The following is a 19,817-nucleotide window of genomic DNA, read 5'->3' as shown; positions in this document are numbered from 1 at the left end:
GAAAGGTAGACAAAGAAAAAGGTGAACATAAAAGGGGTGTTTTCATAAAATCTTCTCTTGGCTATACTAAGTCCATTAAATTCATCTGTTTGGAGGCATCCTTTGCCTCTCCACTGATTACTTCAGCAGTTTACTCTCTTACCCTTGGTTTTAGAAATTCCACTTAAACTGGATGACTGAATCACCTCAGATAGATGGGTAAGGACCCAAAGATTAAATCACTAGCTCATAAGGTTTTTGGCTCTGTCAGTGGATCACAATCAGTGTTCAGTTCTTGCACATACACTGTGCAGCCTTATCAGCAAACTAGGAAATATCACGAAGCTTTACAATATGGACTTTGCTAAGACATTTGATAAAGTTTTCCCTATTTTACCCTAATTCACATTTTTAGATCCCTTCTGAGTAAGAAACAGAAACTGATTTTGAAACTGGCTGCCATGGTGAGAGGTTCTGGCAGTGCATTTTACACAATATTGATGTGAATCAGAGTTCTGTAGAGAATAGAGTGGATCAGGTTTACGAAAAGTGTACAACAAAAATCTTTCCAAGTGAAATGGTAAAACATGATATGATCTCTAGTTAGGAAAAAATTACTAAAATAAATAGAACAAGATTAAATTAAAAATGAAAAAAACCTCGTGTTAGAGGGAAGGAATAATCCAATTATCATTGCATGTATAATTATGCAACATTATTTCCCCAACAACTGGCAGCACATGAGCAGTAAGTACTGAGGAGCAAGTAAACACTGCTTCAAATGAAGTGCAGTATACCTCTTTCTTCTGTCCCCTTAATACTCATACTGTAAGAGTACAGAAGAATTCACCTAAGCTAAGTTGACAGGGAATTTCAAATTTGAAGCTAAAGGACAGGAATTATATTTTTCAGTTCAAAGATGATTTGAATTCTGTGCTCTACATCAGGCAGGAGTAACAGTTATAGCAAACCTGGCTACCATGGCTCTTACTGAATTCTTATATAGTAACAGACGAAGGAAAAAGAGGCAGCTAGAGTGCAATTCACTTTTGAGTATGCTGTAGAGCAATTTTTTACTGAGACCATGAGAGATCTTCCCAGGTAGTTAACAGTGGAGAGAGCCTCCCAAGGAAAAGCAACCAGACCCAAAAAATACACAGCAAGACAGAAAATGGTGTAAAACATTCATCAGCTATTTGCACAGCAGATCTCACAGCTGATAATGAAGCGGGAGAGTGGAAGCTTCATTCTGAATTTAGTAGATATAGAATTTAGTATGTCATTGGCAAGCAAGGCCAAAAATGCCTCAATCGTCCGTTCTCAATTTCCCTTTCCTATCAAACAGAACAGATGATATTATCACTTCTTCTACATGGGATTTTATGTAACAAATAATAGTATCAAACACTCCCCGCTGGTTTGTGCACAGAGAAGAAAATAGCTCCATTTCATTACTAATTGATAAACTCCACAGATTAGTTTTCACAGAAAAGACAATTGATCAGAAAACAATCAACTATGTTAATACTTAAATTACAACTCCCACAAAGTGTTCGAGTGCCTCATTGTCCCCTTCTCAACTGCAGATGAGTCTTCCTGGTCAAACCAGATCTCTCATGAGCCATTATAGTCTTGTGTCCTGTTGTGGAATTTCGCTACATATTACATGAGCTACAATCTGATCACAAAGCAAAACCCAGAAACCATTGCTGAGACGTAAGAGAAGATTACTTTCATACAAAATTTTCTGTACCAGTAGGAGGCTGAATAATGAAAAGAAGATTTCCGCTTTTCAAACTTCTTTCAATTCTCCACTATATAAACACAGGGTTACATTAATATATTTCTGATATTATTTTCCATGCAAAAAGAACAGTTGCTACATATTATGCAAACAGGAGCCTTATCCCAGCACCTATCACTCTTTGATGTGTTCTACATGTTAAAAATTTGAGAGCAGCCAAGTATGAAACAAGGAAAACTCTTTAGTCCCTTACATTTTCCAACACGAGCATCACAGTTCCACAAAGAATGCTGCAAATAGGTCTGACCTTATCCAGGCAGCAGAATAAAAGCTCTCTCCAGGGTGAAGCAGTGATTTTCTTTTATTTTTTAAACTGCAGATGGATGTAGTCAGGATTGATCTGACAGCCCACCAACCAACATTGCTATTAAGACCTCACAGAAGGAGCATGGAAAAGTGGCATAAATAAGGACTGAGGGTAAGGCTGGCTTAAGCTTTGCACCACAGAGAAGGGAAGGGCTTCACAGAGATGGCTGGAGATGGAAGTTGCTTCTGCTACCCACTATCAGACGAACACTGCTTGGCAGAAGGCATCTATTGTGCTGAAGAGCACTGTCACATGCAAAACAAGGAAAATAATGAATACTTTATTGGAAATTACCTCAATTTGGACACAATGAAGGTGCTTTCTGAGATATATGACAGTGCTGAAGAATGTTCAAAACTTGCTACAGGTTTGGGACCAATCAAAGGAAAACGTGGTAAGCAAAAGTTTAACAATGCTTTAAAGGAGGCTTAAGTACTTCCTACAACACCCTGACCTGACCCAGGACCTTCTTTGCTTGGTACCAGTCCTACACTTGACCATAAAGACTGCTCTACCAATAACAGCCTAGAGGGTAGGTTGTGACCTGTTTATAAGGGACAATAAAACAATGTTCAATAAAATAATCTAAGAAAAGGTGCCAGTTTGTGTAGTCTTCTACTGTAACTATAGTAGGATTTGTGAGAAGACTCTTGTGGGACAGGTGTTAGGTAACAGAACACCTACAGAGGCCACTTTATAGAATACCACATTTTGCTTCTTGCATCAGTCCTCACATTAGGTGCATTATATCACTGGCACAAGAGATATTTTGGATCAATATGATATGCATTAATAATGGAAGGAAGAAAGATAACAACAGTGGAATCACTTGCCAAGGGAAGGATCAGGAAGTGACCAGAACTTGTTCCAAATTAAATAGACTGTTAACGAGAAGTCTCAGCTGCCTCAAGAGACACCTTTTATATACATATCACAATGCATTTGACAACACTGGAATCTTTATCTCTGTTGTATTGAGAGCAAAACATATGGCAAAGGTTGAACACAATCAAGAGGTCACAACACAGTGAATAAACCCATCTGGTTTTGGTCACCCTTCCTGTCCCAGAGCTAGGAGTGATATCTAGGCCTCCTGTGCTCCACTGCACACCTTTTATCCCCAAGTCACTGCACTGGTTGCACCACAAAACTCATCTGAGTTCCAAGAAACAAAGGGCAGAATTAAATTATATATGTTCTGAAAATTTTATTAGAAGAACCCCCAAACTTTCTCTGTATGGAGTAACTTTTAGACCCCAAGGATTCAGTGTGCTTCCAAAGAATGCCAGAGTAAACTGAAACAGAGCCATGATGTCTCCAAATTCCAGTGTAGTATCTTAAACCACAAGACCATCCCTTCACCAACATGCTAAATAACTTGAGCATTTTATCTGATATGATAAACTCTAACATCTACAAAGATATTACTTAAGTGAAAAAATTAATCAATTGAGATTTTAAAAGCATGATTTTATACAAATTTCATAAAAATATGACAATAAAGCTGATTTAATGCAAGCATCTTTAGAGGTCATAGAATTAGCCAGATTTTAAGACTATTTGCAGCAGGTTTTCAGTAGCAGTTCATATTTCACTTTCTGAGCTGCTGTTTGGTATTTAATGGTTATTCAGAAGTTCTGGGGCCTTCTAAAACTAAAATGAGGTTTTCTTGAGTCCTGTTCCTTTCCTCCTTAAAAGTTTAATTTAAAAAGGTTTGAGTCCTTTCAAGTACCTCCTATCAAATTCTTTCAATTGGACCAAGGTACCTCTTGGGTATTACTCTGACAGAATGAGGTTTGTTTAATGATCATAGCATTAAAACCTCATGCTTTGAAGACATGCAGTAGCACATCGGGGAACATGGTGTAGAAATAAAAGGTGAAGCAGGGTTTCCTTCCTTCCTCCCTCCTTTTCTCCTTCCCTCCCTTCCTTTCCTTTCTTCCCTTCCCTTTCCTCCCTTCCAATACACATCCATAAGCTGTTCCTTGGACATCTTTATTACTTTGTCAATGGACCATTTGCCCCAAAATGGTTATTCTTTGGTCATTCTATGCCCAGTCTTGTTTCGGTTAATTGTGAGACATTGCAAAAATCTTCATTTGTTCCAATGGTACAGAATAAGACCATTAAAGAACAACCCATCTCTCTAGAACTCCCCAGTCATTTAAAAGTATTGCTGCCCAGCAAATTCAAAGCCACGAATGCAAACAAAGTGAGTTCATTTTTTCGGGTTTATCCCCTGTAACTCATCAGTATAAAATCAGTGTAAAACTTGGCAAATCAGTGCAACTTTTTATTTCTCCTCCTACTGGTGTAAACTCCAACACCAGCTGTAGAGCTTCCAGTGCCATGGCCCTACCATGACATTGCCTTCTTGGTTGTACAGGCCACTGTCATCTTCGTTCCTCCCTTTTCACAGTCTTATTTTCCCCATCACTGCTAATTCCTATCAAATGCCCTTAGATCTCACTCAGTATTACTCCTTCAAATTATTTTGGTTCTTTCTCTGGGTCCAACACCATGAAGAGTACTTCTGACCTGTTGTTGAATAAGTCAACCAAATGTTCTACTCCCTGAATCCAAGCATGTTATATGCTTGGATACATAAGAAATCTGCCCATTTCTTATTAGATCTTTCCATATTTAATTATGCCTAACTGGCTGCAAAATGCATTTCACTGGTTCTGAGGTACTCAGTAAGTACTCAGCAAATCACAGGACCATGGAAGAATTTAGATGGGAAAGGATCCCAGCAGATTTCTGGCCCAACCACCTTCTTAAAACAAGGTCAGCTATGAGATCAGATCAGGTTTCTCAAGGTTTTATCTAGCTAGGGCTTGAAACCTTTCCAGGACAGAAACTGAGCAACCTGTTCCAATGCTCGACTGTTCTCATGGGGGAAAAGTTTCTCTGATGTTCAAGCTCAGCCTCTTGTTTCAGCTCAAGTCTGGTGTCTCTCACACATCACTGTGAAGGGTCAGGTTCCATGTTTTTGACAACCTTCTCCTACACACTGGGGGCTGCTGCCAGTCCCCCCATCCCACCCTGGCAAGCTGCCTCTTCCCCAGACTGAACAAGCCCAGCTCCCTCATAGAATCATAGAATCAGCCGGGTTGGAAGGGACCTCTGAGATCATCAAGTCCAACCCTTGACCCAACACCGCCGTGGTTACTAGACCATGGCACTAAGTGCCACATCCAGTCTCATCTTAAAAACCTCCAGGGACAGAGAATCCACCACTTCCCTGGGTAGCCCATTCCAATGCCTGATTACCCTCTCTGTAAAGAACTTCTTCCTAATATCTAACCTAAACCTCCCCTGGCAGAGTTTAAGACCATGCCCTCTTGTCTTACTGATAGTTGCCTCAATGGTCACAGGGCAAGTGCTCCAGCCCTCAGCATCTTGTTGGCCCTCACCTTAACTTGCACTGGAGATCCAAGGACTGTAGTCTAAAAAGTGCAGAGTAAAAGGGAATAATGACTGTGCTGGATCAGGTTACTATGTTCCTGTTAATAGTGCCTATGATTCTGTCAGCGTTCTTTGCTGCCAAGGCACAACACTGGTTCATTTCATCTTCCTCACTATCAAGACCACGGGTCCTTTTCACTAAAGCCGCTTCCCCACCGCTCAGCCCCAGGCTGAGTGGGGTGCAAGAGGCTCGGCCTTCCCAGCTGCAGAACTTTGCAATTGTCTTTGTTGAACTTCATAAGGTTCTTCCAGCCTGTGTCTGGTCCCTGTGCCTAAACATTTATGGATGGTCCCTACTCGTGAGTCTATAGACTGTTACCTCCAACTTGCTGTCATCTGCAAATCTGATGAGAGTACACTCTGTCCCATGACATCCTCAAGATCACTGTTAATATGAAGATTTCTTTTCTTACTAGGTAAGTTTCGAGATGAAGCATTTTTTTTCTTACATATGTGAAGCTGCTCTTTGTCAGAAATAAAAGGTACAAAATCTCTGCAAAGAAAAGGTCATTTTGGGTTGCATTTTTGTCCCCAACTCAATAAACTGTAATCAGCAACTAATAGTCTCAAGTAAATGCCATATTTTTCAACACCTATGGTTAACAATTGTTAGATATGTTTGCCCAAGATTATTTTCCTGGCTTATGACCATGTGTTAGATTTTATCTTCAAATAAAGTTTAAATCTCCTTTTCATAAGAACTTTCTTCAAGTTCTTTACCATCCTATTTTCCATCCTATTTTTCCATATCAAAATAGCTTATAAAGTCAAATTAATTCCTGAGAAATTTTCAAAAATCACATTATTTTTCTGTAGCCATATCTGGGAACAGTTACACTATCTTGGCTTCATCTTCATATTAGTTTCCATGCTCCTTTCTGAGCTACAAATCCACTGTTCTATACCTTTATTAGAGTTCAGATAATCAGAGTCATGGGGACCAACAGCACTGGAAAGATCGTCCTGAGTTAATGATTTCACTCATAATACTATCACAATATACTTTTATAAAATCTATACAAATATCTATCATGTTTCTTATTTGGTAGTTGCTGAATTGAAGTAATTTTCTTTCCTGCAGATTTACTTTCTAAGACTCATACAGATATTTTCCTTTTTCCTCTTTTGTCTAAAGTAAGAAAGATTGATCTCAATTCTTTTTCACAGAAGTCTATGAAGTTCAAAGTTTTGCACATCTGCAAGGAAACTACAAGGTTTCCATCTATGTTTAAGTTGAAATGAAAACAACTTCTTCCTTAATTCTAGAAACAGATAACATGATAGTAAAACTATTAGAAAATATTTTAAAATAGCTTAAATTTCTTCTGGTAGTGCTCTGGATGCAGTCAGCTCTGTACACATGGGTGGAGACACAGACTACATTCCTATAGACTGCATTCAGCAGATGGTGACTGAGAGGAAATAGGCACAATGGTTATGTAGTAAATCTCAACACTTACCAAACCAGTACAAACCAGCTCTCACATGTAAGTGTGTATAGGTACTCATGGCTACATAGTAAACAAATATTGGCAGTTTAGTTTGCCATGTTTGCAATCATTCATATGTTATCAGAAAGAAAATAGCAACAGGAATCAAGGTAAAATTTGAAACACCACAAGTACACAGATACGAACAGATACTGACTGAAACACACAATGTTAACAATGCATTAGTGTTAAGACTGAAATTTTATGTAAAACTCAATTCTCTGCATAACGTTAAATGTCTGAATTCCAATTCCCAGTTCAGTATACTACAACTTCAGAGAACAAATTAGTGTACCACATTAAATTTTTTACAGATTAATTACTGTCTGGTATATGAGTAAAAGTCCTATTTAACTCCCAAGTTATATTTGGTAAACTGATGTCTGTTCAAAGTGGTCAGCTAAAAGACAACTACAGCAAACTGAGTAGGAGTTGACAAGTCAAGCAGATCAACAAAATCAATATTAACTTCTAAAGAAAATAGGAAAATAAAGTACAACTATGCTTTTAATATATTCTTTTAAGAAAAGACACCAAGTTTTGAAGGTTTGGAGGTCCTGCATGTATTTTGGGGCAAACCATGATAGAACAAACAAATATTTTTTAGACTAGACAAGGAAAGTTTGTGCAACTGGGAAGCACTCTATCCAGAGAAGGAAAGGCTGTGAGAAAGAATGGTTGGTTGTACTCGAGCCACATTTGGGACAGGAATCAATTTTGTTTGCTGGAAATAATAGTTTAGATTGATACTAGGAAATACCAACTTTAAAGGTCATAAAATATTGGAATAGAGAGATGCAAAAATCTCCTCCATTGCAAATTTTCCAGAACAAAGTTAGACAAACATCTGCCAGAAATGAACTTGCTGTATTGATCCTACTTCAGGCCTAGGGAGGGGCGCAGTTGGGCTCGCTTCCCATCCTACGTGTTAAGGACTCTAAGGTTAATTTTTATTTCTTTTTAAAGGGAGGAGGGGACACAAAAAAGAGTATGAAATCAAGGTGAAACACCTCAATGAAAAAGAAAATTTACATAAATTACATTTTTCCCCATAGGATGTTTCTTAATGTTTGGGTTTGGAGGTTTTTTATTTATTTGGAATGAACAGGGTGGGGCCTTTACCTGCATACAAACTGACTTCTTTCCTTGTTATATTGACCCTGAGTAATGTGAAACTTATGTTTTAGAGAGATGGGGAAATCACCACATCCTAAGAAAGCTGGAATATTCCCCCTACTCTAAACCTTGCAACTCTCTAGTCATCCAATCAACAAAAAGCCCTCAGTGCACAGTCACAGTCTATTAACAGCAAAGTAAAACAATTTGCCACATTTTAAGTAAGTAAAATATTTCTGATAGTGCATACTTTACCAGTTATGTCATGCTGTTTGAATGACTCACTGTAGATTTGATACTGATTAGGGCAATGTTTCTTCAGCCATTTGCAGACATCCTGCTGGGTCCATAATGCCACAGGTTTGGTCAGCTTCACAGTCCCGGACTAGAAATGCAGAATGAAGAGTAGAAATTATGTTTAGTCTGCACACAAGTTTCAGAAATATTTATCTGTGACATCCATATACAATATTAAAATAATAAATACAAGACAGCAGCTGCTCTGACTGGCAGATATCCAATAATCACCAGCACATTACACAAGATCCAGTTATTCAAATACATCACGCAGGAATCATACACAGCGAAAGGTCCTTAAAGATTATTTTGCATTCCATATGCATTGCATTTGCATTGCATCACAGAAACATACTGCACCTTGTCTTACTTGAACTACAGTTTAAAGAGTGACCAAATGACAACAGTTGAAGGGCAATAGATACACACTTTGAAGCCTTCAAACTCACAAGAGGGATGTCCATTTGTGTCCCAACTTGGATATAACCATGGAAGACCAGAAATATCCTCAGGCCACGCATGGTCCTCAGCTACAGTTAGGAAAGACCTTGCAACAAAGGCCTTTAGTGCAAACAAGCCTAAAGACTGGTTCTGCCTGGGAAAAGGTCAATGGAGATAGAGCTGGGGATACTGGTTCATTGTGAGCATTTCAGCTGACATAGTTTGAGTGATGTTTACAAGCAGCTATAGTTTTTCTGCTTCCTCTTTACCTTTAACTCCTACTATCACCTTTATATGAAATAAATAGGACTCCTGCTTAAAACAGTTGCTCCTTTATAATAAATAATAATTTTAAAAAGAACTCTGTTCAATCCTTTCCTGAAAATTCAGTTTTATAATAGATGAAGAGTTTACATATAAACATTCATAAATTGATTACATTATTATATGTACAAAGTCACATTTCATTTAATCAAACAATTCACCTTTGCACATACACTTTTTTTAACCCTACAGGAATGCTGAGTTCTAAGCAATCTGAACTGCAGGGACTTAAAACCTCTTGTTAAAGCAGGCAAAACAACAAAAAAAGAAAATATATTCTAAGTGATTTAATCTCTTTTTTTTGCAACACAGCCTGCCTAGGAGGCTAAGAGGTGGTTATTACCAACAATAAATGTTTAACACTGGACATTGCTGATGTAAGTGGGTGTGAACATCAATGTATTCATTTACTTCATTATTTTGTCAAGGAACCGACTCCAGGGAATAAAATCAAAGTGTCTCTGTTTCCATGCTATGCATGCAGAATACTGTCCTCCAGCTCCCTAGTGGTGCAGAAGGTTCAAGAGAAGTTTTACTATGCAAATTTGAGGTGAAGAGGAATGTCATCCCAACCCATCTTCTCTATTAGGACTCATGGCAGATTCCTCCAATATTGCCAGCCAGGGTTTATCCCCTCATTTACACAGATGTGCTCTGTCAGACAGACCTTTTCAAAGTCGCTTTGAAATTTTTCATTACTGGAAGCCCTAAGGACCAAAGCAGTTTTAAGCCAGTGCTTTGTATGTCCTATCAAGTCCATAAAGTACGTCATGCAAAGATACTAACTTTAGGGCCAGGGAATATGGCAGGCCTAAAAATCCAGCAGGAAAATGTGTCTTGAATTTCTCCTGTCCAATTGTCCGTATCTCTTTTATATTGCCCATGTAGAAATTAGATAAACAGCAGGAAAATTATGGTTGAATATATAACACAATGCACATCCCCTAGCTCAGTTTTTTTTTGATTTGAAGAAATAAACCCATCAGAAACACTAACAGGCATCATCCACATTTAGAGGTATCACAGTAATGCAAAAAAACACTCCAAATAATCATTCTCATCTTGTGCTGCCACCCACTAACATACAGCAGGCAGAAGCTTGACAGACCTGGCATCCACAGAAAAAGAACCTTCCAGAGGTGTTGAGGGTGTACTATAACTAGGACAGCCCTTGCTCTACCTCTGCCCTTTCTGAGAAGCTCATCAGTCTTCCACACATACAGGAACCCCCATAGGTCTGGAGAAGGGGCAACCTCTGTAGGTAGAGCAAGTGCCCTGTAACTCCTCCAAACACCTCACGCAACTGGGAAGATCAAAGGCCTCTGTTTGAACTTCTCTGGCCTGCTTGTTAGTGCCGTTTGAGCCAGAGAAGAAACTGAATTTCAATGAAGAGCCCAATCTTATGGTATCAGTTAGCTGATTTTTATTGGATGCATATATAAATGCGTGTCCTTCACAAATACATCAAAGGAATAAACAAGTAAAAATAGCCATATAACGCTAACAGTCTCTCTGATTTCATAGAAATCCCTGAACAACAGGGTCAAGACTTAAATGTCTATCTTTTATGAGTTACTGCTTAAAGATATTTCTTGAGCATTGGAATTTCTGAAGACTAGAGAAAAGTCTGTCAGCCCTTGAAAAATAAATTGTTAACGGGCTTTTCTTGTACATCATAAAAATACTTAAATGACAAATATTTGTATACAAATATGTATAACTAGCTATAGATTTGCAAGCTATTTATTCCGAGCTGAAAGTACACAAGCAGTGCCAATGTTTGTTTTAACTGAGAGGCTGCTCTTTTCAGTTCAGCAACTATTGTCCTCTTAAAAGGTATAAGCATCATCATGTTAAATAGCTGAAGAACAAGTTTATCAACAATTACAGTACAAATTTAACACACCCCTCTATGGCCATGGAACTGAAATATGGTTTCAAATGTAGCTTTTATGCTGTGCAATATACACTGCACTGCAAACATACATGTTGACTTCTTACCATCCAGCGTTCAGAATTATGATAGAAACATGTTGCACTTAAGCTTATAAATGCAGTGCAAAGAGTACATTTTTACATTGACACCATCAAATATTAGGTTTAATTTTCTAATTCATAAGGACTTAATGAGCTAGAGAAATACATGTGTTTAAAAGCAATGGTTCCAAAAACAAAATCCCAGTAAACCAAGGAAAATTACCCTTACCATAAACATACCTACTAAATGAGTCCTCTGCCATTAACTATATGTAAACTACCTAGACAGGTGGAAAACACACTATGTTTTTCTTTATTTCTGTTTTTCAGCTCAGTCAAACAGTAGCCCTAAACTGATTAAAACAAAATTATACATCAAAAATTATCTTTAGACTGGCCTTCCCTTCCATTTTCCTGGCATAAACACATCATAAGACCACCTTTGCTGGCAACCCTTTAATAGTTTTAATCCTGCCAAACACTATGCCAACTCATGTGCAAGATACAGATCTAATGAGAATAAGTCTTCAGTATTCTCATCTTTTCTTGTATATTTGAAGGAAACCGTGTTTCTTCAGGATTTTGTGACAAACTCTTCAAAATTGCTGAAAGTATAAAAATGACGCCCAAGAAGAAAAAACTACTTCTATGACAAAATTTCACACTCTCCTTGTTCCATGGTGCAGAGAAGACAGTATTTAAAAGCATCAACCCAAAAATAAATAAATAAATAAATCGAAACTACAGCCTGTGTAGTACACAAGAGAGTGTATTTCAGTGTTTAGAAGAGCATTAGCAACCAAGCCCTGCTATTCCTAAGCAATGACGCACAAGTTATCTCTTCAGCCTTTCAGGTGCAGTTTACGAAGCCTGCCAGTTTTGAAGGTCAATTTATTCACCAGAATTTCTTTGTTTTTATTTATCATATTTTACTCCAGAAAGAAAGAAAGGCTTCTGTATTTTTGAGTGACAAAGGGTTCAACCTCATTATTAAAACTATTTTACATACCATGAGACAAGTTATTTAAAAGAGCTTCTCTAACTGTAACATTTTGTGTATTTACAAGCGTGGTCAGATTACAAAATCCAGGGATTGTGGAGATTAGGGTCCTCAGTCAAACAGGGCTGCAGGTTTGCTAGAAGAAGGCTGCCTCATACTATTTGTAGCATTCAGTTTGCCAGCATACTGATTCTGACATATAAGCAAAGTCAATGAATATTTGCATTCAAATTGACCCAAAGTCAGACCTTCCAGTTTCTGTATGAAACAGACGGATAAAAGAGGCACTGCTGAAAGCATTAAGGCAGATTCTGCTCCCACATACATCTTGGGACACTCTGCTCTGGAGTTTCCAGTTTAACTAGAAAAAGACAAAGCAGAACCAATTTTGTTACAGTGGTGTTGGTCAAAGGACTGTCATGGTTTAACCCCAGCTGGCAAGGAAATACCACACAGCTGCTCATTCACTCTCTCTCCTGGTGGGATGGGGAGGAGAATTAGGAAAAAAAGTTAAACTCCTGATAAGAGATAAGAACAGTTTAATAAGTGAAACACAGTAAATATAATAAAGCTAATGATAATAGTATCAATAAAAATAATAATAGTAATTAAAAGGAAGAGGAGAAAGAGAGAGAAATAAACCCCCAGTACAAGTGATGCCCAAAACAATTGCTCACCACCTGCTCACCAATGCTCATCCCATCCCTGATCAGCCCCTTCCAGCCAACACCCACCCTAGTTTTTGTACTGAACATGACATCCTACAGTATGGAATATTCCTTTGGCCAGTTCGGGTCAGCTCTCCTGCCTATGCTCCCTCCAAGCTCCTGGTGCAGCTCCTCAGAGACAGAGCATGAGACACTTAAAAGTCCTTGACTTGGGGTAAGCACAGCTTCACAACAACCAAAATACCAGTTTGTGACCAACATTATTTTTGTATTAAATCCAAATCACAGCACTGTACCAGCTACTAAGAAGAAAACTAAGTCTATTCCAGCGAAAATCAGGACAGGACACAAACAAGGCAAGGCTGCAAGGAAAAGCACCATCATATATTAGACCAACAGTGTGGGTTCTGCCTGCTGTGTTTCAGACACAGAAATCTTCGTACAGAGTAGATGTGGTACAACTGATTAATTTTGAACCATTATGTTAAATCAGTCAGGCACTTCGAGGGAAAAGGGGGCTGAGAGCTGCAAGGGGAGGTATGAGAAGAACAAAGGAAGGAAGCAGTAAGGTTGTTGCCACCTAGCAGGGACAGAGAGCAAGATGAGTGGCTATCACCCTGAGAATAATAGAGTCAGCTGGGGCAGGAAACATTAAAATGTGTCAGAAAACCATTTATATGTGTGTGACCAGAGAGACTGGAAGGAATAAAATGAGATTGTTTCACGCATGAAGTTGAGAAGGAAATATTTGTTAAATCAAAACATAATGTCTTCTGCAAGCAAAGTATAAAGGGCCAATGATATATTTAAAAACTAGAAAAATAAAATTTTATGTGTATCCAATACAGATACATAAAGCAGGGAACTTAAACTACACAGTTCCAAGAGCCATCTAAATTATTATCAAATTTTTCAGGCTGCTCTGGAAGCAAGACTAACAGCATCATCTTCATCGTTTTATGCCAAGAAGCAGCTGGAACAGGAATTTCAAAATTTCAAAGAATTTCAAAAACATGATTTTTTTAAAACATGCTTGGGTTATATTTCTAAAGCTGAGAAAATAAGAATATTTTTCATATATTCCAAATTACTTCTCCAACATTAAAGTGACTATACAGAACTCAGAATCAATGGCTAACATAAATGCTGACTTTGAGTTCTGGAAAGAAGAAAAGAACCAGGCTTGTGAATGTGTTATCTTAAAATATTGAAAAACCTGGAAAGGACATATTTTGGTTTAGAAATACACTTTCTCAGGTAGTCAAATAGTTTATACTTACAGATTTTTGCAGTAAAGACAAATGAAAATTACAGTAATAAGCAGACACGCCATAAAAAACCTGAAACCTCTGTGGTATTGGGTTCCCATCTGTGATGCTGAGAATTGTAATACTAAGAAGAGATGAAAGTGACAAACCAAAGGAAACGTGTTTATTAAAAAAAAAAAAAAACAAACTAGGGGAAATACTGCAGGATTTTATGTTGATAAAATAACTCTTTTATGTTGATAAGAGATTAAACGTTTAAAACTTTAATTGGATCAGAAATTCAAACAGTCCATTCTAATTTATTACTTAAGTCACTGTGAAAAACAAAAATTCAGCATGGCAAATGTAATTTAAAAAAATCATTGCAATTTAGTTTAAAGCACACTTTAAAGGCCAACTTTCCCCCAACTTTGATTTAGTCCAGACATAAACCCTAATGCCACCCAGAAAGGACTAAAAGAGAGACACTACGGCAGTTATCATGCAAATCATACATCTATGACTCATCAGCACTCAATGTCCGCTTTAAATGAAACCTACAGAGACATGGGAGACCTAATGAAACTCCCAAATTGTGCTGGTGTGGTGAGCTAGCGCCCTGCATTCCCTGAGTTGCAAGCTTGTGTCTCACATTTGCAGTCCAAACTTACTTGTTCCACATGGCAAGATGCAAAAAGCAACTTGTTGGCATAACCTGTTACCTCCTGAGCACAGCAAAGAGCATGAGCAAGACTTGGAGGTTCTACAGCTCCCAGGGCACTCACATCAACACAGCCTGACACTCAGAGCGTTGCCACCAGAGCTGGTGCTGGAAGCAGCACAGAGCCCACAATCCCAGTCCTTCCCTCGTCTCTCCCACACGTGCCGTCCTATATGTGGTTTGGTCCGCTGGCACATTGTGCTGCCTCATATCAGGATCCACACACAGGATCCCACAAAAGACAAGATCAGTTACAAGTACACACAAGAGGGTATTATTTCCCACCACTGGTCAGCAGAAGGATCGGAGCTATAATGCCTTCTGGTTTACCTAAATCCACATTCTAAGAATATATTGGGTTTTTAAGAGAAGCAACTCGGTGCAGCCAGCTCACTGTCTCTTGCAGGAGCACAAATGAAAAGGTACCCAAGGATCCGGGAGAACCACATCCTCAATGACTCCAAGTTTATTCGAACACCCTTGAAGTCCCAGGAGAGAAACTGGATCCGCAGAGATATCACTGCCCCCCTCAATTCAGTCACTGCACAGATGGGGACAGACTTCTGACATTGTGGGGGAGAGAAGAGAGAAGGAGATGAGGACACCTGAGCAGCACCAGCTCAGGGCTCCAAGCACTAGGTGAACAGGATCAGGAAAGGGAAAGACTGGAGACTGGCAAGGAAGTCATGGAAGGTACAAAAGAAGTGGAAAAGGTCCTGTAAAGTAGATTTTCTACTTCTATCCTTCCACTTCCTGGAGGAAAGGCAGAGGAACAAACGCTGCTTCTACAAGAGCCTCCCTCCTATGGTAGCAGGAGCACTCCACAGCCTCCCATCTCTCACTAACAGTTTCCTCCTTTTCACACTGCCAAGGCCCCAGTCAGTCAGTGGCTGCTCTTTGTTGCCTCCAATGCACTGCCATAAATGGCTGACCCTGCCAAGACAATGCTCTGACAGTGTTTAAAGACAGTTCTGCATAGGCAGAAACTTCTACCCCAGGGTCTCAAATCAGTGTAGCACCACCACTTGCTTAAAGACCGATGAAAAAGAGGGAGGTTTTACCTGGCTTTCAAGCAACTCCGGGATTGACCCAACCCAGTACCTTCTGTACCAGCACCACAAAGAGGTGTACTACAAACAGGCTGCAAGGGGGAGGTGGGGGGATAGGAGAAACAAATTATGAAATATAATGAGGTTGTCACAAGTATAACCATCAAGAGGAAAGGATAAAGTTGTCCAAAAAGATATCACTGAGCATTGTCCTAATCAGGATAAAGACAGTATCAAAACACTAATAAGGTGACATGTTTCCCATGAGAGTACTCACTCTCAATGAGATATCCCACTCTGAAAGCAAGAATCGTGACTGGCAGAGGCCAATGTTGATATAAATGGCAGTGGCACTATGAGCAAACTGTGAAGAACTGAAGTGTCAGAATGAGAAAGGAGAAGACAGAGCATTCCTCAGCATTGTCAAGAATCCTGCCTGACATCATTCTAATTGCTATCAAAAATCATGAAAGCCACAACTGGAATAGACAGGCCAACAATAAAATCACAAATAGGGCCAGGAGCACCATCAATTTTAGGTTTTGACAGCCAAATCCAAATCAAAGAGTGTAATCTTTTAAAATTCACTTCATCTAAAAGAACTGCATTTTTAATCTTGCCAAACTAAAGATCCATTTCACTCACCCCAAAAGACTCCTTCCAGTCCAAAAATTAAATATGTTCTTTTGGATATTTGCCAAGAAAATGCAGAAAGGGAGAGTTGCTCTGTCGGGGTGGGGGTTCCTACTTTGCAAGATATGTCAAGTGTTTTATACTTCATTGATGTAGCTCTGATTCCCCTTCTCTACCTGAGACAATTCAAACCTGTCCAGGTCTGGCTCACTATCTTATATCACAGACTACAGTTGTCACAAGTAAACACAAATCCTCCTGGTTTTTGAAACAGAAGCTTACTCTGTATCCTGTATAGATCTGGAGAATAATTTCAGTTCACACAGCAGGTGCCCTGTGCAGCTATGAAGAGAAAAGGTTCCTTCTTGAACTTCTCTAGCCTGCTTCTTACTGCTACTCAGGCAAAGAAGAAATAGAATGAATTTTAATTAACAGTGCTGGATTAATAGCAACTTACAACAAGTAATTAACTACACTTTACCACTAGCACATGTTTACTGCACTTAACCATCCATCTCAGCAAAAATAAAAATTCAAGACATTCACCTTCGACATGGTACACATAACTTGCAGGTTAGCTCATCTTTTATCCTGTCTCAAGGACTAAGTACTACACCCAGTATGAAGAAGATTTATGGCATAAGTCTTCATCACAGAATACTCTGTTCAGACTGGTAGCAGCCACAAGAGAGTGCCCCATCTTGGAGAAAGCTATAAGTTCAAATCCATTCAGGTACATACAGGAAAGCAAACAGGAATATGTAATAACTAAAACAGTGATGAAATGTAGCTCCCTGTTTCCCAGTAGTTTCTCCTGAACTCAGAAATTCTGTCAGAGGAACTGAAATTGCAATTTGAGAGTTCAGTATTTGTAAAAAATATTTTCTCCGCATCTAGATTAAAATAAAAATTAAAAAAATAACCCAAAACCTACCTGTAGTATAAAATCAACAATTACAAATGAGTCTCCATTCCCATTTTTGCCTTTTTTTTTTTTTAAACCAATCCCAGCACCTCTGCAAGTTATGTCTTAGGCAGCTACATCTACAGTTGAACTAAATTGAGACTGCTTATCAGGAATTCCATTAATATAAATACAAAGCAGGTATATAAGTAGATGCACTGATTTTCTTGGAATTTCTCACGTACTTATTTAAAAAAGGTCAGGTAGAAGAATTTATTACCTAAAATACAGCCTGTAGCAGTAACAGAATCCAATAGCCAAACTAGACTGGAAAAATGCAACCGAGGTTGCAGAGAGCAGTACCATTTCTAGAGATTTTAGGTAACGTTAGAAGCAACACAAATGTTTCTAAAGATTCAGGATATTCTAATAAAAAGACTGTTCAAATACAGGGCTAAGCCTGACCTCAGAAAGATGTACCTATGAGTGTCAGTAGGGGTTATGTGATTTTTCTGTGACATGCTTTTTAAAGAAATACACATCTATGGCACACTATGGCTTTTGCCGAGGCAGTGTACCTTTCTCTTGCCATTAATGATACTGGTAGATTTTTTTTTTTATTCTTGGTATTTACTGATGGAGTTACCCTGACATAGTAAATCTGTCCAGCACAGACCACAGCTCAATCCTTCCATTTTTAATTACAGTATTCTGCCGAGAAGATACTCAACATGTCACAACCTCGAGTTTGAGTACTCCCTGTGTATTTTTTAATAGCTGCTGTATGTCAAGAGGTGAAAGGTACAGTCCATTTTTTCATCTTAAAGACACAGACAGTGAAGCACTTCTACATGATAAGAGCTATAAAAGAAGCTGTTACTTGAGCATTAGCAAGTAGTGAGGTTAATTCCACCATTAGATCAACAACAGTACATTTGTACAAGGAGAACATCTAACATCCTGAGAGGATCTTAATCCCTATTAAATAATGACAGGTTGCTTTCTTACAAGGTTTACTCCTTCCAAGTGAATCACATTTCTGGCACCTTTGTTTCCAGCAGATGTGCCAATTAAGAGGCTTGTAGTGTAAGAAGTAGTATAACCTTTCCATGCCAACTTTCAGTCTTTATGGATAGGCTCATTCATATGCAGAAGGCAGGTGCAGCAGCCAAAGCATTTTATACCTTAACAGCAATCAAACTTTTCTAGATATCTTTGCCAGTTGACTCTTAACTATGTTCTCTTGAGCCAAGTACATTTTGAGAACAACTTCATAGGCCAGACGTGTACATGAGTATGAGTAAGAAAAGGTCTCTGAGCCTCAGCTGACAGGTCAGCCCCTTGCTTCCCAAGAAGACATTGCTTCCACTTTCAGCAAAAGCAGGAGAAAAAAGGTAAATGTTAACAGAAGAGGCAGATTAGCCTAACCATCAGATTCATGCAATAGCACTGCAATGCCTGTATGCAGAAAGTCATAATGTATTTCTCAAATAAATATCTAGACAGCAGATCCATTACTTTTCAAAACAAATTTTGCTAATTACTTTTGAGAAACTAGTCTTTTCCCCTAATAAAGGAATTCCTTTATTCAGTTATCATCCTTATGAAGTCCTATATTCATAAAAAGAACTTAAGCACTACAATGTCCATTTATCCCCTTTCTTAGAGAAAGCAAAAAGGCCTCAAACTGAGATCCACAAAGGCCAGCCCCTCCTGCCTAGGAAGCAGCCCAAGCTAGCCAACAAGAAGATACAGAAAAAAACCACAGAGCACAAGTTCCATATTCATATCAAGGCCAGCCCAGGCCAGCAGGAGACATCTCTTCTCACTCATAGGAAGCATCTCTTTTTGTAGTACAGCAAATAAACTTGAAAGCAAAAAAAGGGTCAGAAGCTTGTCCTATAAAAGGAAACAGAAGGAGGTAACAGCAGCACTGTCTCTGCTCAAAAACCTGGATTTGGAGCTATAAAGCTCCAGATGGGACTTGATGCAAGGGTAGGGGCAAGAGGGATGAGGGGGGGGAAATCCACCTCCTAGATCAGGCCATTCATGACCTGATCATAGGACCTGAACCCATTCATAGGACCTTCCCAGGAATGTCCAGCAGGCACCACAGGGAGGCTAAGCAGGGCAAGAATGCCAGTGAAGATTTGCATCTTCAGTTCCAAGTATCACTAAAAAATACACCCCAATTACAGCCCAGAATGTCCCAGCAACATCTTCCTATGAGATATGAGAATGCAGAAATGTGACATTCAGGCTTTCAATAAAAATATTACGCCCACCTGGCCTAAATACAAGGAACTTGGGTCATAAGATGAATGTGAGAGAAGGGCTGAGAGAAGGTAAAGTAAGCATAGTGAGGAACGATATTTATCTGCTGTAATGTGTT

The 19,817-nt window shown here is 38.9% G+C and overlaps 1 protein-coding gene across 6 annotated transcripts in view; it reads right to left on the bottom strand.

Annotated features, from left to right (window-relative positions):
• The window catches only part of SAMD12 (sterile alpha motif domain containing 12), a 183,361-nt gene that overhangs the window by 131,466 nt on the left and 32,078 nt on the right, over positions 1-19,817 (bottom strand). For 5 of the 6 annotated variants that reach the window (XM_064646164.1, XM_064646189.1, XM_064646181.1 and 2 more), the window contains exon 3: positions 8,420-8,549. In XM_064646164.1, coding sequence (XP_064502234.1) covers positions 8,420-8,549 — 130 coding nt within the window. The remainder of the gene's footprint in view (positions 1-8,419; positions 8,550-19,817) is intronic. The other variant, XM_064646170.1, reaches the window with a different exon arrangement.

This window comes from Pseudopipra pipra, chromosome 1 (assembly GCF_036250125.1).
Source record: "Pseudopipra pipra isolate bDixPip1 chromosome 1, bDixPip1.hap1, whole genome shotgun sequence".
In the NCBI taxonomy this organism is placed as follows: domain Eukaryota; kingdom Metazoa; phylum Chordata; class Aves; order Passeriformes; family Pipridae; genus Pseudopipra; species Pseudopipra pipra.
Note: the sequence above shows the minus strand (reverse complement) of the source record. Positions and strands in the feature narration are given on the sequence as shown.